Raw genomic sequence first — 20,182 nt, 5'->3', positions numbered from 1 at the left:
TGCCTACCTTACAATTTGCAGGGTTGAGAGATTTAAATGGGATAAATTATGCAAAAGTACTCTATAACTGAACTATACAAATATTACCATTATCTTAAAATTTTGATGACAACTTAAAGTAGTAATATCCGCAAGTATCCCATTCATTCCTGTTTTACAGATAAGATTGCTAAAGCGCAAAGAATGATAAACTGCTTTATATTACACAGTAGGACAAAGTTACATATGACCCAGGAGAGCTAGTTTTCAGCCTATATTGCTTTTCATTGTTATATCATCTTTATACAACTTGTTTGTTTGCCAGTCTAATTACACTCTGACTCAGTTCCTTCCATTAAAGTATACAAAAATGATTTTAAATCCAAAAATCTCTTGTATCAACTTGTAATTAATAATACTGCAAGTCTGATTCTCTTTAGCAGTTGTTTGGTGGCATACATATATAAAAATGGTTTATTTTAATGGAGTGTGATTTATATAGCATCCTTAAATTTTTCAGATGGAGTTTGGTTTTAGTTCCCTAGAACAGAAGTATATAACCTTGATTTTTTTTTTAGCATTGTCATTCTTTGTTCAAGTGAAATCTTATGGCAGTCCCATAATATAAAACAGATGAAAGTGGAGGTAGTGTGGGTGAAGTAGAGATGGCTATTAATCCCTGGAAAATCCTAGGAAATCTATGGATCACAGTTTGAAAATCTCTGCCCTGTAATTTGCCAGAGGTTCCAGTTCATTGTAATACTTGCAGTCTATTGGAGTACATTCTCAGTGTTTCTCTAGATATTACTGGCCTCTCCTTGCCCGTGAACGTTATGTAACCTTTCTATTATTGTTTAGAATCAAAAGGAAGTGCCTCCAGGCAGTCAACAGTAATGTAAGTGTTGAAATTAATATTTTTCTTGTAAGCCAACTCATGGAGAAGGTGTGGGAGTAATTGGAGTCATTGAGTGCAATTTCTTAAAACCTGCCTACAACAAACAAGACTTTGAGTACACCAAGGAGTACCGGTGAGTCACTCCCAACCTGAGGTGTTTCTGATGGTTTGTTCAGATACGATTCTGTTCTCTGAAACCTCTAAAATCATCTCTAAAAACCAGCCAGATAAGTTAACTGAGAATCCTTTCAAATCTATTTTCCAAGATTAGAGATAAAAGGATTTGATTTTTAAATTAAAAGCTTACTGATACATGATGTATGGAGCCCAACTGAAATAAACCTTAACTTTAAAAATTAGGGAAAGAGCATAGGGGTTATTTAGTAAAATACTTTGGTGAAACAAAGAGCCTTGGAATTGATCTTAATGAAAGGAGATGAGTGGATCTGAAGTTATTGAATATGTTGTGGGGAAAGCAGCAGTTTGAAGTTTGTTCCAAAAGATTTCCTTGAAGCCAGTGAACAGATTGAGAGGAAAGTATTGGAGCAGCAGGAAAAACGTGTGTTTTCCCGAAAGCATCTAGATTTAATAGGTAAGACCAATAAAGAATCAGAAAGGAACTTGACATTGAGGCTGAACCAGCAAGGATATTTTTAGGAGACAAAGAAGGGAGTTGTTAAAGCCAGGATATAATAGTTTGTTTTAAAACTTGTGGGGAGGGATGGATCATACATTCCTTCGTTCATCGAGTATTGTGAGATATCTCCTCTGTGCCAGGTATTAGGGACATAAGAATGAAAGTTAAGAATCCTTGATGCTGGGCTTCCCTGGTGGCGCAGTGGTTGAGAGTCTGCCTGCTAATGCAGGGGACACGGGTTCGAGCCCTGGTCTGGGAGGATCGCACATGCCGCGGAGCAACTAGGACCGTGAGCCACAACTACTGAGCCTGCGCGTCTGGAGCCTGTGCTCCGCAACAGTGAGAGACCCGCGCACCGCGATGAAGAGTGGCCCCCGCTTGCCGCAACTAGAGAAAGCCCTCGCACAGAAACGAAGACCCAACACAGCCAAAAATAAATAAATAAATAAAAAAGAATCCTTGATGCCTATGAACAAATGGGATGAGATATATGTAAATAAGAAACTTAAATACCTATAGAATAATTGCTTTAATGGGGGATATATGCCAAATGGGAAGAAGCTTTAAATACGCCTAAAGGAATTCACAGAGCAGAATATGTTTGAGCTTAAACTTCAAGGAAAAATTGGAGTTTGCTAGGTGGATGAAGAGGGGGAGGACATTCTAAGCACAGGGAAGTATTTGAAAGGGCAAAGGGTGTTCTGGGAGGATGGAGAAAGAAGGCATGAGGACATTTGGTGTCATTTTTCTAGAAATCTCAGTAGCAAATCTTTTCTTAGAGTGGGGGAAAAGTATTTCCCCAAATCTCTTTTGTTTTGTGTCCAAAACTGTAATAAAATTAGTTAAATGTTGTACCTTAATTTATATGAAACCATAAGAATTTTAGGTTTAGTATTTGACAGAGAACTATTTGGATGACAACCCCAGATTAATTTCAAGGTAATTGGTTCTTGGTCACTCGGGCTACTCAATGATTATAATAACTACCTGCCCTTAGTTTAAGTAAAATGGTCTTTTAAATATGAGTCTGGCACATAATGGAGATCTTTGACTAGGACTTGACTCACAAGAGTGAAAGTTTAGAAATGACATCAGTTTGGCAAAAGTCTCAGAGCCAAGTCATTCTGTTTCTCTTGAGTGAAAGGAATAGAGAATTTCTGGTGATTAACCAAATAGTTAAGATTTGTGAAATCCAAATGTTAGATATTAAAAATTATGTAACATCCTCTTAAGCCATCTCTGCCACCCCCCAATCTAGCTTTTAAATTTTAGAGGTATTAGACGCTTGGTTTGTGATGTTTCATTTCAGTATGATGGGTTTGAGGTAATGGCAGGGGAAACCAAATGGAGGTATTCTATAGAGAGTAGGTTTATTCAGCTAAACATATGGGACTTCTGGCTTAAGTAGCTTAATATCTGCTACACATTTTATTAAAAACAGAAAACTAGTATACTATCCTGCATACAGAGTCTTCTGAGGGTAATAAATTTGCATAACTCATCCCAATTCTGGCATCATTTCCCTTTTTACTCAATTTATTTTATGTTAAATGAAAAAAGTCTTTAGTTAAAATATAAGGGAATTTGAGAGGGCGATTAGAGAAGGTTGTCTGCTATCACAAACTCATCCTAAGAGTATTTATTATACATTTCAAAACCGCTATAAGAGATACCAGCCATCATACTACTGGAATGTCTACAAATAAATCATTTGTAATATCACTTTTAATAGTTGTAGATATCAGATTTCAGCTACAGCTATCAGGGATCAAACTTATAACATATTTAGAGTGAATTTCAGCTAAAGAAATGCAGTCAGCACTTACTAAGTGAACACCTCACTGGTACATGGCACAGTGGCTAGATTTTGTGGAGTTTTCCAGAGAGATTCGAGACATGCTTGCTGTCTTTGAGGAGCTCACAGTGTAATTGTAATGACGGATCGTCACAGACACGAAACAGTTTAGAGAGCAATAAACTTGCTGTTTGATCAATCAAAACTAAGTGGTATGGTATAGGAAACATTCCCTGATAGAACAGATAGGGAAGGTTTTAGGTAGAAGGTATGACTTGAGATTTGCCTAAAGGATACAGGTTTAGAAAAGGGAGGGAAGGGAATTCCAGGATGGAATTACAGCGTGAGCTAAGTGACAGCAACTCAGAGTGGGAAGAATATGGGGAGTGGGGATAAGGGGATGTAAGTAGAGTGAAGGGGAGTGAAGTCAGATGGATAGAGTATGGCCCTGTCCTAGGGCAGGGGTTGGCAAATTTTTCTGTGAAGGGGCAGGAAATAAATATTTTAAGCTTTGTGGGCCGTATGGTCTCTGTCACTACTAATCAATTCTGCTGTAGTAGGAAAGCAGCTGTAGACAATAAGTAAAGGAATGAACGGTGTCTGTGTCCAATACAATTTTGTTTACGAAAACAGGCAGTGGCCCAGATTTGCCCCACAGGCTGTAGTTTGCTGACCCCTGTCCTGGAGCCACAGTTCCCAAACTGTGTGCCAAGGTGCACATAATGAACTCACAGAGGAGCCACAGGATGTTTACAGTTTTCGAGGGAATACAGTGATATTGCCTCTTGCCTATACGCAATAGAAATTGTTTTCTGTTGCTCTCGTAACAAATTACCACAAACTTAGTGCCTTAAGACAACACTGGTATATTGTCTTAGAGTTCTGTAGGTTAGAAGTCCATCATAGATCTCACTGGGCTAAGATCAAGGTGTTGGCAAGGCTGCATTTATTTCTGGAGGCTCTAAGGGAGAATCCGTTTCCTTGGCTTTTCCAACTTTTAGAGGCTGGCAGTATTCCTTGGCCCATGGCCCTCTTCCTCCATCCGTATTCAAAACCATCAGTGGTGGGTTGGGTCATCACATCATAACACTCTGATGACCTTGCTTCTGTCATCACTCTCCTTCTCTGATTCTGACTCTTCTGCCTCACTCGTCCACTTTTAAGGACCCTTAATGATTATGTTGGTAATTCAAGGTAATCTCCCTATCTTAAGGTCAGCTGATGAGTGACCTTAATTCCATCTGCAACCTGATTTCCCCCTTAACATGTAATCTAATATATTCACAGGTTTCAGGGATTAGGACATAGACATCTTTGGAGGACCATTTTTCTGCTACTACAGTCTGCCCTCTGGCCCCTTAAGATCCACTTACATCACACATGCAAAATACATTTACCCCATCCCAACATCCCCAAAAGTCTCAACTCTTACAGCAGCTCAGTCTAAACTCTTAATGTCATCAGCTCAAAATTCCCAAATCTCCTCATCTAAATCAGGTATGGATGATACTCTGAGTCTGATGCATCTTGGGGTAAAATTCCTCTCCATCTGCAGATGTGTGTCTTTTTTATTTTTTTGTATTTACTCCCAAAAGATAATGGTGGGACAGGCATAGGATACCAGTTATAGATGTTCCAGTTCAAACAGGGAGAAAAAATGAAGGAAAAAGGAATCACAGATTCCAAGCAATTTCCAAGCTAACTCCACTAAATTTCAAGGCCTGGGAATACTCTTCTGGGGCTTTCAGCTCCACCCTCTGGATTTAAGGCTCTGTTCTCTGTCCTCATGGCTCCACCCACAGACTCATTTTTCCTTTTTCTTGAAGGGTAGCATGTATTTGTAGCTGAGTAGTTTCATCAGCCTGTTTCTTAACTGTAGAGTTTTGGGGGTCTAACTGCCTTCTTTCATTTATACTCCCTCTGTCCCTTTCAGTCCAATCTAGCAGTTTTGTCCTTGTATACCATTCTCGAGAACCTTGTGGGTCTCAAGTATATATCATGGATATTCACTCCGTCAGACAAGAGACTCTTGACAGGTCTTTCCTAGATAATCCTATTTCTATTCTTGACTTCTGCTGAGATGGTGGTGGAGATCTGATTCACGTGTTTAATCTTTTCGGAGAGCTTTTTGTGTGACTGAATACTTTGACCTTTTGATCTTCCTGAGATATTAGCAAAAGGTTGTCCAGCCACTGCCTTGGCTTTTTCTCTAGAGCATCTTTCTAAATTTTAGCATCTTTTGCAGTCTGGATAAACTGAGAATTTCCAAAATCATTAAGTCCTGGTTCCTTTTTGTTCAACAGTTCTTCCCTCAATTTATTTCTTTCCTCTCACATTTTATATAAGCAGCAAGCAGCCACCAGGCCACACTTTCAACAGCCTGCTTGGAAGTCTCCTCAGCTAAACATCCAATTTTATCATTTACAAGTTCTGCTTTCCACATAACTGGGGGACATAATTCTGCTAAGCTTTCTGTCACTATGTGACGGGGATCACCTTCCCTCAAGTTTTCCAATAACATGTTCCTCATTTCCTTCTGAGCCTTCACCAGCAACAATTTTAACATCCATAATTCTACTAACAGTCCATTCACAATGATTTAGATATACTCTGAGGAAATTTGTGTTTTCTCGACCATGCTCTGCCCTTCTGAGCCCTCACCAGTGGGGTGTTTAACATCCATATTTGTGCTAACAGTCTATTCAAGGCAATCCAGGCAATTTCTGTAATGCTCCTCCAATTCTTCCACCCTCTGCCCACTGTCCAATTCTAAAGCCACTTCCACATTTTTAGATATTTGTTATGGTAGCACCCCACTTTCAGGTACAAAAATGTTTACATTCCTCTTGATTATATCATATCTTTGTGAATCTGGGTTTTTTGTGATTGCTGTGATAAAAAGCAAGTAATACCAAAAATCAATGTTGAATAAGAAATGAGGGAAGTTGTGTCCAGTTTGACTCCAAGGTTTGAGTAGTTGTACAATACCCAACAGGCATACCCATTCCATTATAAGTAATTGTGGCTATTTAAGATTGAAACAAATATTTTTAAAATATATATATATATATTTTTCAAATGGACACTAAATTTTAGTACATAAATACTTATTAAGTTGTTTGGACATAACCGTTTAATAGTAACTGGAACCAGTACATATTTCTTTAGACCTAAGGGTGCCATGAAAAACTTGGGACACTAAAGGTACCATGAACCGAGATAGTTTGAGAACTTCTGTCTTAGAGGGACATTGGATAGAGTAATTGATGCTTTAGGCAATGAGAATTCGTTGTGTATTCTTGAGTAGAGGGGTGACTTGAAACAATTCTATCTTAAGAATATAGTACATTACACTTATATACTGCTTTATGGCTTATAAAGTGCTCTATATGAATTATACCAGTTGATAAATCTGGAAACAGGGTGCAGGATAGATTGAAAGAAGGATTATATGCTATTTGAGTAATCTAGGTGTGGGGTGAAGGTGTGAAATAAGAGTAGCTGTGAGAAAGGAAGTATGTGACAGATACTGAAAAAAAGATTAAAAAATTTGGTGTTAAATTAATAATGGGATAAGGGAAATAAAGGAGAGGAAAGAATCAAAGATCACTTCAAATCCTCAAATTTAGTAGACTGACATATTGACAGGATCGTTGATAGAATAATGAGGTTGGGGAAAGGAACAGTTTTGTGTAGTGGCAATGGTGGAAACTAGATTGCACGAGATTAAGACAGGAGAATGAAGAGGAGATAGTGGGTATAGACCACATACCAGGATTGGGGAAGTAAAAGGAAAGAGATTACTAGAACAGTGGAGTCAAGCCAGGTTTTTGCAAGAAGGAATGGGGTTTCAAAATACATGAGAACGGTGTCTTGATAGAGGTGGTGGTTACATGACTGTATGCATTTGTTAAAACCGATAGAACTACATGTTAAAAAGATAAATTTTACTGTATGTAAATTTCACCTCAATATTTGTTGCCCGAGTACATGAGAACAGAGGTTTATTTTTATTTTTTAAATTGAGATATAATTCACATGCCATAAATGTCACCATTTAAAAATGTATAATACTTTAGTGATTTTAGTATATTCACAAAGTTGTACAACCATCACCACTATCTAATTCCAAAACATTTTCTTCACCTCAAAAAGAAACACCTTGTCCTTAGAAGTCACTCCCCATTTCCCCTCCTCTCCAACCCCTGGTAACCACATAATCTGCTTCCTTTATTTTTCAATTTTTTTTTTTGTGGTAAAATACACATAACATAAAATTTACCATCTTAACCATTTTTAAGTGTACAGTTTGGTGATACTAAGTACATTCATATTGTTACGCAACCATCACCACCATCCAACTCCAGAACTCTTTTCATCTAGCAAAACTGAAATTCTATACCTATTAAACAATAACTCCTCATTCCCACCTCCTCCTAGCCCCTGGGAACCACCATTCTACTTTCTGTCTATATGAATTTGACTACTCTAAGTACCTCATATAAGTGAAATTATACAGTATTTGTCTTTTTGTGACTGGCTTATTTCACTTAATGTAATGTCCTCAAGTTTCATCTATGATGTACATATGTCAGAATATCCTTCCTTTTTTAAGGCTGAATAATATTCTATTGTATGTATATACTACAGTTTGCTTATCCATTCATTTATCAGTGAACACTTGGATTGCTTCACCATTTTAGCTCCTGTGATTTATAGTCTAGTTTGTCTGATATTTGTATAGCTACCCTTGCTCTCTTTTGGTTACTGTTTACATGGAATATCCTTTTCCATCCTTTCACTTTCACCCTATTTGTGTCTTTGTATCTAAAGTTAGTCTCCTGTAGACAGCATATATTTAGGTCATTTTTTAATTTTACCCATCTTTCTGTGTCTTTTGATTGGAGAGTTTAATCCATTTACATTTAAAGCAATTACTGATAAAAAGGACTACTGTCATTTTGCTATTTGTTTTCTATATGCCTTATAGATATTTTGTCCTTCATTTCCTGTATTACTGTGGTCTTTTATGTTTAGCTGATTTTTTGTAGTGAAACATTTAAATTCTTCTCATTTCCTTTTGTGTATATTTTATAGCTCTTTCCCTTGTGGTTACCATGGGATTACATTATCCTGTGATCAGGAGCAGCAAACAGAGATCAGAGCACAGATCCCCAATATTTGGAGGACAAGGTCTTTTTTGCCTACCCTGGCTCCTGCAAGCTGGTCTTGAAATGTGTGCACAGCTGCCTGTCACAGGGCTGGGGTAGGAGATGGGTAGCTAAGAGCTGAAATTTGCCAATCTATCATCCAAGCATTCCCCTGGAAATTACAAGTCTTCAGTAGACTCCAGAGTTCCAAATAGTTACATTAGACAGATTCTGCCAGTGTAATTGTTGTCTAGATGGGAGGCAGATTCCTGGTGCTTCCTACTCCACCACCTTTCCAGAATCCCATGTAATCTTTTTTAAAAAGTAGATTTGAAGTAAAATTTTAAGAGAAAACAAGAAATAGTTCTTCATCTGTGACTTTAGGGAAGGATATAAACATAGAGGTAGGAACATTGGTAGGTTGGAGGGGAATAAGAGTTTATAGGGGAACTCATATATGATTTAATCTTCTCTGTGTAGTCAGAATCTAATTTAATATTAGTAAGGTGGAGTTAAGGAAGAATTCCTCTTAAGGAGAGAAGAGGTCTACAAAACCTTTGGGGAATTATCCGGGGAGTCAAGAGATCTAAAAACTAAATTTGTAGTGTTTCAGGTGTATACAGCTCTACATTAAGTTGTAATCCTGGGTTGTAGAATTAAATAGGAATTAGTCACTAGAAATTGGCAGTTTTTAAAAGTAAAATTCAGGTTTTCTACACATTATATTGTTTAACCCTGGGTCTGCTGTTGTTCATTTGGGAAGAGAGATAAAGGAGAAAGGGCAAGAGCCATAATTGGGGCATAGCCTCCATTAACAGCTATATAGTAGAAGGTTGAAGGGGACTTTGTTGCCTGTTGCTGCTATAACTGCTGTGATCAGCATTTAGGTAAAGAAGAACTATATAGACATTTTTAAGTTAGTGTTTGATTTGTAATAGATAGGGTGCAGTATTTGATCCTCTGCCTTTCAACTTGGTCCTCAATTGTTTACCTGTAGTCATCTGACAATTGAATAACTCCCCAACAACTTATCTGCAATTTAGTCTTCTATCATTGTCTCTAATGTCAGCTCCCCTCGCCGTGATTCTAAAATTTGGAGAACACAGTACTTTTTAGGACTTGTGACCATCTTACCTTTTCAACTGACTTTGTCATTTTGACATGTAAGTTACAAAGGCAGTACATTCCCATCCTAGTTTCTGAAAGTGTAGATGTTCAGACCTATGCTGAATATTCTAAATTGCTGGTTTCTGTTAAATGGGAGCATCTTAAAGATTGCAAAATTATTCAACAAATTCTCAACATTGACATGTTTCTTTCTTTTTCTTTCAGGTTGACAATAAATGCCCTTGCCCAGAAGCTCAATGCTTATTGGAAGGAAAAGACCTCCCAAGAGAATTTTGAGACCTCAGCCATAGTCAGGCCAATACCGTGAGTAGTAAATTTAGAATATAAAAGTATTAGGGGTAATGTCTATGGAGCAAATGGAAGGAATGGGATAAGATGGTGCTTTTCACATAAGGAAGTTTGATTAACTAAAAATAAGAAATCACAGGTACTAATTTCATCATTCTCTAGACCTCTTCATTCTGGTTTAACACTTCTGTGATTTGGATCATAAATATGAAGAGTTTAGTACTGTCAGTTTATCCTGTAGGCAGCATGATATAGTAGAAGATGATGACCATTTAAATCAGCCACTCCTGGGTTGAAAATCTAGATCTGCTTCTTCTTTTTTTTTTAATAAACAACTTGAAACTTTTATTGTATCAATATACTATCTAATGTATTACAATTGCTTTCAGGTCATAAGTTCTATAAAAATTATGAATATTACTTAAAAACCTAAATAAATCACTAGTGTATTCTCTACTTTCAAATAATTAGGCAAAAATCATGAAATTAAATCATGGATAAATGTCTATTAGTCTTTGTTTGTTTTTAGATTTTATTGAAGTATAGTTGATTTAAAATGTTGTGTTAATCTCTTCTGTACAGCAAAGTGACTGAGTTATACGTATGTATATTCTTTTTCATATTCTTTTCCATTATGGTTTGTCACAAGACATTGAATATAGTTCCCTGTGATTCAGTAGGACCTTGTTGTTTATCCATCCTATATATAGTAGTTTGCCTCTGATAATCCCAAACTCCCATTCTTTCCCTCCCCTACCCACTCCCCCTTGGCAACCACAAGTCTATTAGATCTTCTTCTTAATAGTTGGTTGAGCTTAGGTTAAGTAAGTCACTTCACCTTTCTGAGTATATTAAGTTAGATGACATAACCTTTTTTGCACGGTACCTGGCATATAGTAGGCATTTAGGCATTCAGAAATATTAGCCAACTTCCGTTCTCTTTATTACTAGCGAACATTGTTGGAACTGTACCAAGAAATTTGAGACTAGAAGTAGAGAACCCAGCATGTCAGAAAAAAATGTAGAATTTATTGAATCTAAGACAGGAAATTACACACAGAATGGTGGATCAGGATGAAATGCCTTAGTAGGCCAGGAAAGGAGCATAATATAGAGGACAGGATGTGTAACAACATGTATACAGTCAATTATACCATCAAGACAAAGATTAGAGGTTCATTTTGGGGTAGGCACCCATGTTTTTTTAAAAATGGAAATCATCAGACAAATGTTTGATATAAAATTTTGTTTTAAATGCAACATGATTGCTGTATGAATATCACTATATCTTATTCTAAAGATCTCTACTCCTGTCCAACATCCATGGTTTTCAGAGAAATGAAAATTGAGATGCCTTTTTTTGCCTTTTAAATAAGCAGTGATTAATGCAATGAAACAGATGTTCATATATTGCTGGAGTGTGTTTATGTATGTTATACAACCTTTTCTGGAGGCAGAATGATGATTATCTATTGAGTACTTACATGCCGGACACTGGTCTAAGTTCTTTACATGTATTTATTTAATCATCACAACAACCCTATGAGATAGACAGATGATATTATTACTTCTTTACAAATGTAGGCACTGATACACTGAGAGCTTAAGTAACTTGTTCAAGATTGGATAAGTAGAAAGTGGTAGATCCACTTATGTTCAAATATAGGCAGTCAGGCCCCCAAACCCAGGTTCTCAACCACGACACTCTTCTGGAAGGATGCAATGAGAATATGGCATAGCCCCTTCAACTACCTACTTATTGCAAGCACAAGCTAAAAGTCTCTCCTATCTGCCTGGATGGGAGGATCTACTATGGTCTGCATGTAACCTGAGGCAGGGAGTTACTGTCTCTAATGCTTGTCCCCAAGAGAGTAATATTGGCACGCTTCTGCATGAGACTCTTCTGTGTGTGTGCATGTAAAACCAAAGCTAATATGACCTTTCCTCTCCCCTTCCACTACGGCTGAAACTCCTTTCTCTGGCTCTAAATAAAACAGTGACTGTACAGAAATATTTAGACACCAGAGGTCAGGCCTGAGCTTAGAGTTTAGAGGTTGAAAGGCTGGAGCAGCCTGTAGCTAGGAGATAGGAAGCTATATATCCAAGAATGTGTATGAATTCTCTTTGTTAAAACAGAGTTTTGAACAAGAAGAGGGCATTGTATTTGAGTGGTAGACTTATGGGCACCTTTTACTTTCTTTTTTATATCTTTCTGTATTTTCTATATGAGCTTATATTGCTTTTATAACTAGAAAAAAGGCACCATTTAAAAAGATAAGAAAAACATTGAACTAAGACATAAAAGAATCATACCACTCTATTGAAATGTCTAGTATAAGAGCAGTGTAAATGTAACATACACAAAATCTTTTAGCGTAAATTACATGTTTTTCAAATTGGCCCTAGGTGTCTCTACCCTCTTTCTGTCTTTTCTCCAGCCTTCCCCCTTCCCACTCTGGTCTGACTTTCACATATTAGATGCTGACTACTTCTATTATATAATGATCATCTCCTCTTACAGAGAAACAAATTTACTCTAAGGTGTAGGTGACTGGGTTACACTTCCTAGAGGAGATGAGAATGGGCATGTGTTTTAAGAGTAGAACTCTGGAAGAATTTTCTCTTCATAACTTAACCCAGTTGTTGAACTGGAGCCACCATTTCTAGTTATGAAATTTAATCAAATTTATGTTACTTTTTAAGGTTAACTTTGGGAATATCAACCTAATATTGATTTTGATTTAAGTATGAACAAAGACTTCTTGAAAGGAAAAAAAAAGGGAGGACTAGGGAGCCTGCAGGGAAATGGGGGAGTCATTTTAATGACGGTGCTTCAATGACTCTCACAAATGCATTTCAAGTCTATCACAGGATTGGATAGAAGCAAATAAAATGATTCTATCGGTCTTATTTTTTAGTAATATTGTAATATATATTAAACTTTTTGCTGATTAATAAATTTTAAAGTTATCCTTTTGTTTGCTTAAGGATAAGATTCCAAGGTAAGTACTATTGACCTCTGTAATATGGTAGCTCACCATGTTAAAACTTGCTACTATTTTTCATATCCATATCTGGTCTAGTCCTATCATTATTTTATCTGTGAAGTTTAAGATATATACATTTTAGACACCTGGACGATAACATTTCTAACACATTTCATATATAAAATCATGCTCTTTCACTTTTAGGGTATGCCTTTCTAATGTAAGACAGAGTACAGAGCTAGGATATACACAGTCATACTTCTGTTTTCCTTCATTCAGGAAGATTCCTGACCAGACATGGGTACAGTGTGATGAGTGTCTTAAATGGAGGAAGCTTCCTGGCAAGATTGATCCATCTACATTACCTGCAAGATGGTTTTGTTACTATAATTCCCATCCAAAGTACAGGTAAGGTTAAGACTCAGTATACTATGTCAGAGAGCACTCCTGATTGTCTCTGTGTCCTAAAACACTTTTCATCTCAAGTCCACACTCTTCACCCTGGCATTCAAGCCCCTATGCTAACTGGTCCCACCCTACCTATTCATTGTATCTTAACACAAACCTGCTTTAGCAGGCCTGTGGCTTCACTCTTCCCCACACATGCCATACGTATTCCCTTCTCCATGACTTGATACTGTCATTCCACTTGCTTACAGTGACTTTCTGTATTCCATCTGCCTATCTAAATCATATCCGTCTGGTAAGCTTAAGTATTTTGTGTGATACTTCTCCAGTTGACAGTAGTTTACAGTTATTTTACTCTGGCTTCCTGTGGTATTTAATTCTTCACATTTGGTCACGTACTGTTTGAATTTTTTGGATGTTTTTCATATATATATACTTGAGCTCTTCAAGAGATTATAAATTATTTGAGAACAAGGGATTTACATTTCAGGTTGAGTTGACAGTTTTCTTCATATGCTTCCTATACTTGCATCTGTTGTAGTACCTATTGTACATTCAATGCAGGTTGTTTACACGTTTGTCTTTCTAATATACCATGTGTTTCTTGAAGCAGCTAACATCTAGATAGTGCCTGTCATATCCATGGGTATTCATTTCAATTTAACAGATATTTTTTATATGACTTAGTCACATAGGTTGATAATAATAACTCAGTTTGCTTCAATTCAGCTGTGACTTTCTTAACTTTTTTCTGCAGAATAAATGCTGATTGAAAAAAGGTACTAAAACAGAGTATGCTTTTTAGAAAAAAATGTTTAAAATGGAGGAAATTAAATAAATGAAGTCCAGATCTGTAATGAGCAAGCGTTTCCCCGTAGTCTCCAGATGTGCCTAAGTATCTCTTAGGGTTGTGTGATTAAAATGTAGGACTGAGTGCTTAGAAGTCTCATTTTTGAATCCTGTATATGCTATCAGTTTATACTTAGTCCAGGAGACATAGCCTTCCAGGACACTTTGTGCCCTAATAAAATGGGTGTAACGTAGGGTTTCCAATTATTATTAATTTTTGTCTATTTCTAGGATTGCTTTTGTCCATTGAATACATTTTCTAGTACTCCTTTCAGCTTTTACTCCTAAAATTCTCTTCCTCGTGCTTTACATCTAGTCTTTTCATTTATAGAATTCTTTTTCTCCTCTTTGCTAGTCTCTGTTCTGTTCCTTTTACAATGTCAGCTCCTAATCTCTTCTTGCTGCTCTCTATCATAGCCTCTGATTTTCCTCTTCAGGCGTCATCACATAGTCTAGGGATGCTCCTGCTTCTAGACGGCACCTTGGGAATTACTTTCTTAGTACATGAGGCAAAAGACCTCGGTTCTAGTCTCAGCAATATTCTCTTTGTATGGAACCTCAAGCAAGTCTCTCTTGTGCTTGAACTTCACTGTGTAAAACTAGAGAATTATGCTTTAGTACTTTGAGTGTCTTGGGAGAATGGTGATATATACACCAAAAATAATGATATGATATGCCTTGAAAAGAGAATCGCTACATGTTATCCTGCACACAGGTTTTGTAATGTGGGTGGAATCTGAACTCTGTAATGTTAGAGGGTGGTTAACCTGCCTTGTCATAGTCGTGAGGAAAGTAAAGGGTAACAGTGAAGGGCACGTTTTGTTTCTGAAAGATGATTTCTTCTCTGTACTGCAGGAGGTGCTCTGTTCCAGAGGAACAAGAACTCATTGATGAAGACCTGTACTTGAGCAAAGCTAAGAAACAGTTGAGTATACCCGAGGTGGTGCTCTATATCATACGGTAGAGGAGCCTGACCCTTCCTAATAGGACAGGGGAATTTTGAGAAGAGAGATGATTTTTTTAAAATGATTTCCCTATTCACCTCTCTGGTCTTCCAGTTCTTTATTCTTTCTAATCATCTCCTGAATGTCTCAACTAGTGATTGACTTTAACCTCTCTCCCTCTTCCCCCCACCTTTTGATAGGGCATTTGAAATCTCTCTTCAGTAGCAGAGTTCAGGAAGGAACACTTAGTGACTCAACAAGGCTCACACTATTTCTAGTTTAGAAGGAACATTATAACCTAAGTCTATAATTGGTAATCCATTTCAGACTGAGAAATTTCATGAGTGAACTAAATAGCCCTTTTATCTTCTCCTAGAGATCAAACTGTTGAGAAGAAGAAGGTACCAGTGGAAAGTGAGAGCCACCAGGTGAGAGACAGTCCACCCTCTTGCTTTTCTTACACAAAATTTTCCCCAACAGAGGACATAGGTTGAAGGAAGCAGCACTCTTGAAAGCTGCATAGAAATAACAAGCCAGTTGTTCTGGTGGTCTTTTTTTCACTGGATCTTTTGATTTTGCTTTGATCTGCTGTTACTGATGTTCAGATCACCAAAAATAGAAAAGCCAAATCATTTATTGCCCAGATTTGGATTCAGTACTGATTCTGGACAGTGTGAATGTCACATTCGGTGTCACAGAATATTCAGGGTTATGTTCCATCCTCATACAGGCTGCTCCTGTTGAGTGTCTGGTTTTCCTCAGTCTCCTTTCTTCCAGGATTCAGGGGTGATTCCTTTCTCCTTCCTCTTGGGAAGAAGGGGTGGTTCTTTGTGCCCCTCCCCATCCCTGCTTTCAGGCTGGCTGGCTTTATAAAGACTCTGCTGTTTTGAATTTTCAGGAGCACTGTCTCTCGGACATGGTTGCCCAGCTCCGGACGCTGAAGGGTGCAATAAGGTTGGCCGTCCTTTCAGGGACACTCCTTTCCTGACAGCCACCATAGCACCCATATATCTTCCCCACCCAACCTTGCCTTTCTGCATGATTTTCCTCTTGACCCTCTTTCCCAGAGATATCTGCTAGTAGCATGTTAGATTCACCTTCCACCCACTCAGTCAGGGTAGGTCAGACTGGTGAGGATAGAGGCAATTAAATACTAATTCTTCCTCTGATATCCTACCAAGACCCAGGTGTATTGATAAACAGGTTGCATACCCTCATGTCTTGGCTTAATAGTCTGATCTAGAGATTGGGAGATTTCCTGGGACCGCCCTGTCCTCATTCAGTTTACCTCCCCTTTATACTCCTTCACCTTCATCATTCATACTATCTTCATAAGCTGGCTCTCCCACAAGATCCCAGATGCATGTCTCTGTGTGTGTGCAATACGAATATATATTAGTCTCTCGCATGCATTTCTCCAAGACCAGCACAGACCCTTGCTGCAGTGCTTATTCCCTCCATCCCTTCCCTCATCACAGAGCTCAGAGGAGTGAAAACCCAGCCTTAAACTGGGTCACAAGAGAGAATTAGACAGTGACTAGGGGGCCTGGGTTTGTGTTGCAGGTGGGATGACTCTAGGAGCCAATAAGTGAGTTGGGGAGGTCTGTTGGTGTCCAGTTGATAAGGTTATAACTGAACGTGCCCAGGGTCAGTGTTCTAGTGTACATTACTGCGCGCTGTTTGTTTTGTGTAGGAAACAGTTCGTTTTTATTTGGCCAAGTGTTCTTTCCTAGCATCAGAAGGATTGACTCATCCTTTGGTATTTAGTTTGAAGTTGGGATTTTTTATGAGTTATTTCTTTCTTTGCTAGGTATTCACTAATCCACTCAAGATCCCTTCTATTCAAGATATGGATGACTTGAATAATAAGACGATTGAATATGAGGGAATTGATAGCCCTAGCCGGCTTTCATCTGTTGGAGAAGAAAGCAGAACACCTTCTCTTCAACTTAAGCCTCTGGATTCCAGTGTTTTTCAGTTTTCCAGGTGGGTAAGAAAACATAGACTCTCTTCAGTAATAAGCCTCAGGGTTTGTTTTCCTGTAAAATAAATTAGTATGGTTATAATGTTTTTGTTTTTCCTAAGGCCTGGCATGGAATTCAGAAGGAGAAACACCATTTTGGGTTGATAGAATTGTATGTTGCATGTATCCCCCATTTTTCAGCATTATAACTGCCATGTCAAGTCTGTCGATCTTTTTTTTTTTTTACTTTTTTGAGGTGATCATCTGACAAATGCTTTTTTATGGATTATATGTTCACATTATGTTGGGAATTGTGTAAGTGAAATAACAGACATGAAAACTCTTCGAAAAGCATAATGTACTATACAAATGTAAGGTAACATTACATAGATAAGCATTGTTTCTTTCCTTAAGTTTAGGAATATTGAAATCCTGTGCAGCCCCATAGGCCTAGCACATGTTGGCCACATATAAAAATAAGTATTAGAAGTTTCTGCCATTAGGTAAGCCTTCTAGTTCATTGTTTCCTAGGGTAAATTTTTAGTATAAGTTTAGTCTTGGGATTTACTTGTTCATCTTCTAGCACCTTATCAATATTATTTTGTTAGTCTTTACAACAGAAATTTTCTTAAATATCGGGAATATTTGAAGCACTAAAAGGTATGACTGCCCCTATGCTGCCATGAGACTGGAACTCAGGACTGCTATTTATGACTTGCTTTCTCCTCGTCACTGTGCTTCTCACTTCGGGCAGGGCCAAGCCATAGGGAAGGTACAGAGTTGTTCTCTAACAGTAGAAACTTCTATAGTCCTCAATAATATGACTGTTAAATAGTAGGTTGTGAAGTTTTCATTAACCCTTTTCAGTTTGGATATTTTCTTAACATACTGTAGGAAAAAAGCAATGGAATATATAATAGGGTAAAAATGATTCCTGCCCCCACCCCTGCCAATGTTACTGATTCCTTTCCTTCTTTCTTGCTTCTTAGGTGGGTCTTTTCAGCTTCTTACCTAGACAAACATCTCTTTATGTGTGCACGTCCCCTCTTCAGTGATTCTTCCACAATTAAGCCCTGTAGATACTGAAAGAACCCCATGTCACCCCGAGCATGAACAAAAAGTCTCAAGAAGAAGTAAACTGTTAGGAGAAAAACTAGTAGAACTCTAAAGGAATTAAGTGAGAATCTGTATGAAAGCATCAAGAATAGTGCCTTGGAAGAGAGTAGGTACTCAGTAACTAATGGTTGAATCGAGTCATATTGAAGGAGCTATTTCTGAGATAGAACTATGCAGCAAGGGAGTAAGAAATATAGCCTAGTCGGTCTCAGGGATTTGAGTCTAATTCTACTGTTTCCATCCACAGTTTTCCAACTCCCCTTTTCAGTTGGGAGGGGTGTACAGTAAAGTGCTGTGTTTTTTCGAAGCACATTGTTACCTCTCTACCTCGATCTCCTTGAGATGGTCATGTATCAGAATTGCCACTGGAGTATCAGGGTGTCATTGCTCTTGAAGGCTGTCCTTTCCCTTCTGTGACCACTTTTCCTTTCTCTTCAGTGTTTCTTTTGGCACTGTCTAGTGAATTTTGGTAACCTGGAGGAGATAACAAATGCTAACCTATGTATGTGTGTATTTTATGAGTGCAGTATGGCAGTACATCCATTGGGTGGCATACTTCATCAGTCTTAATTAGGATTTCTATATGGGTCTTTATAGAACTGCTGTATCCAGAGTTGGGTTTTGGCTCTGGAGGACAGGCAAAGTACTTTGACTATTTACGTGTAATTTTAATTCAAGAATAGTGTTCTTTCAAGAGATATGTGATAATCGATCATGCTAATGTCATATGTTTTATGTAAGGTCAGTAAATGATATGTCATTTCAAGCTACACATATAGGGGGGTTCAAATTTTATAGAGGAAAATTAAGGTGCCCAAGAGTTTAATACAATGTACAAGGTTTTCTGTTAAAACCATGTTAAGGAAATAATAAGTTTAGTCAAGGGTTGCAAAAGTCTCCTTCATTATCAAAACCTGAAGCTGATAAGGGTCCTTGGGTCATGTAGTACAGCTCTTTAACTCTAGATAAAATAAAGCCTACACTATCCAAGTGTGTTTTAAAAATTTCTAGTGGAGTAGGTTATAAGACCTAGAAGGTGTTCCAGAGGTGTCATTGGAAACAGCTCTGTGAGTCTCACGAATCTAGCAAGGGGAGGGGAAGACCTGCAATGAAGAGTAAGTTTAGCTAGTATGTAAGCAAGCATAACCTTTGAGGGGAAGACAGGTTATATCTGTTAAAGGAAACAGTCCCCTTTCTGTTTATTTATTCTTCATACATTTGAGTGCTTACTATATGAAAGCAGTGTTCTAAGGCAGTGATGGAATCAAAGATGAAGGAGCTTATGGTACTCAGAGTTATATATGTAAGCATCCCTGGTACATGCTAGGTTTCATATGAGTGATATAAACTAAGGTCTAAAGTAGCCATAAGCATACAGACAAAGGTGAGAATTAGTGGCTGTAATTTATTTAGATATTTAGAGAACCTTTGAGTAAGCTATATGTCAAAGGCTAATTATTTCATGTTTTAAAAGGATAACCAAAAAAAATCCAAATTACATCGTAATGGTGGAAGGAGAGGAGGAAGACATTCTAATATAGTTAAAGGAATATTTGAAACAACAAACATGAGGTAGAAATAGAAAAACAGTTTTGCAAATGAATAAGATTGATTCAAGAGCCAGTATTAACATTTTAAAATATGATCTTTGAGAAGGACTTCCAGAATGGCAAAATGAGTAGTGTGATGAACTCTTTCACCAACAAGTACCCATTTAACTGGAAAAAATTATTAAACAAAACAAAGCAATCATTCCTAGTTCCTAGAAATTGTCCTAGGGGCATACAGCAAGTACAGAAACATTCATTCAAGAAAATCTATTAAATCTCAGAAAGAACAGCAAGAGTCTTTGGCATTCGCCTGCTCTCATCCCCCTCCAAGCTATGTAACTACTCAAGAAGCTGTAATCCAGGTAGGTGTGGTCAAGAAGTTGGGGGCTCCCTCTCTTCCTAGCTCCTAGTCTAGAGCTATGGTTTCACCTGGGAGGTTAGGCCTCTGACATTTCTCATATCCCCCAGGTCTGTCTTGCGGGAGCTCTATTCC

The 20,182-nt window shown here is 37.7% G+C and overlaps 1 protein-coding gene across 2 annotated transcripts in view; it reads left to right on the top strand.

The window, feature by feature from the left end:
- MORC4 (MORC family CW-type zinc finger 4) overlaps positions 1–20,182 on the top strand; it is a 49,887-nt gene that overhangs the window by 19,561 nt on the left and 10,144 nt on the right. For both annotated transcript variants that reach the window (XM_061178644.1, XM_061178645.1), the window contains exons 9-14: positions 907–1,007; positions 9,789–9,887; positions 13,139–13,267; positions 14,972–15,040; positions 15,437–15,488; positions 16,871–17,046. In XM_061178644.1, coding sequence (XP_061034627.1) covers positions 907–1,007; positions 9,789–9,887; positions 13,139–13,267; positions 14,972–15,040; positions 15,437–15,488; positions 16,871–17,046 — 626 coding nt within the window. The remainder of the gene's footprint in view (positions 1–906; positions 1,008–9,788; positions 9,888–13,138; positions 13,268–14,971; positions 15,041–15,436; positions 15,489–16,870; positions 17,047–20,182) is intronic.

The sequence above is a fragment of the Eubalaena glacialis genome, chromosome X (genome assembly GCF_028564815.1).
Source record: "Eubalaena glacialis isolate mEubGla1 chromosome X, mEubGla1.1.hap2.+ XY, whole genome shotgun sequence".
NCBI lineage: Eukaryota > Metazoa > Chordata > Mammalia > Artiodactyla > Balaenidae > Eubalaena > Eubalaena glacialis.
The sequence above is the reverse complement of the archived record's forward strand: the minus strand, read 5'-3'. Positions and strand labels throughout refer to the sequence as shown.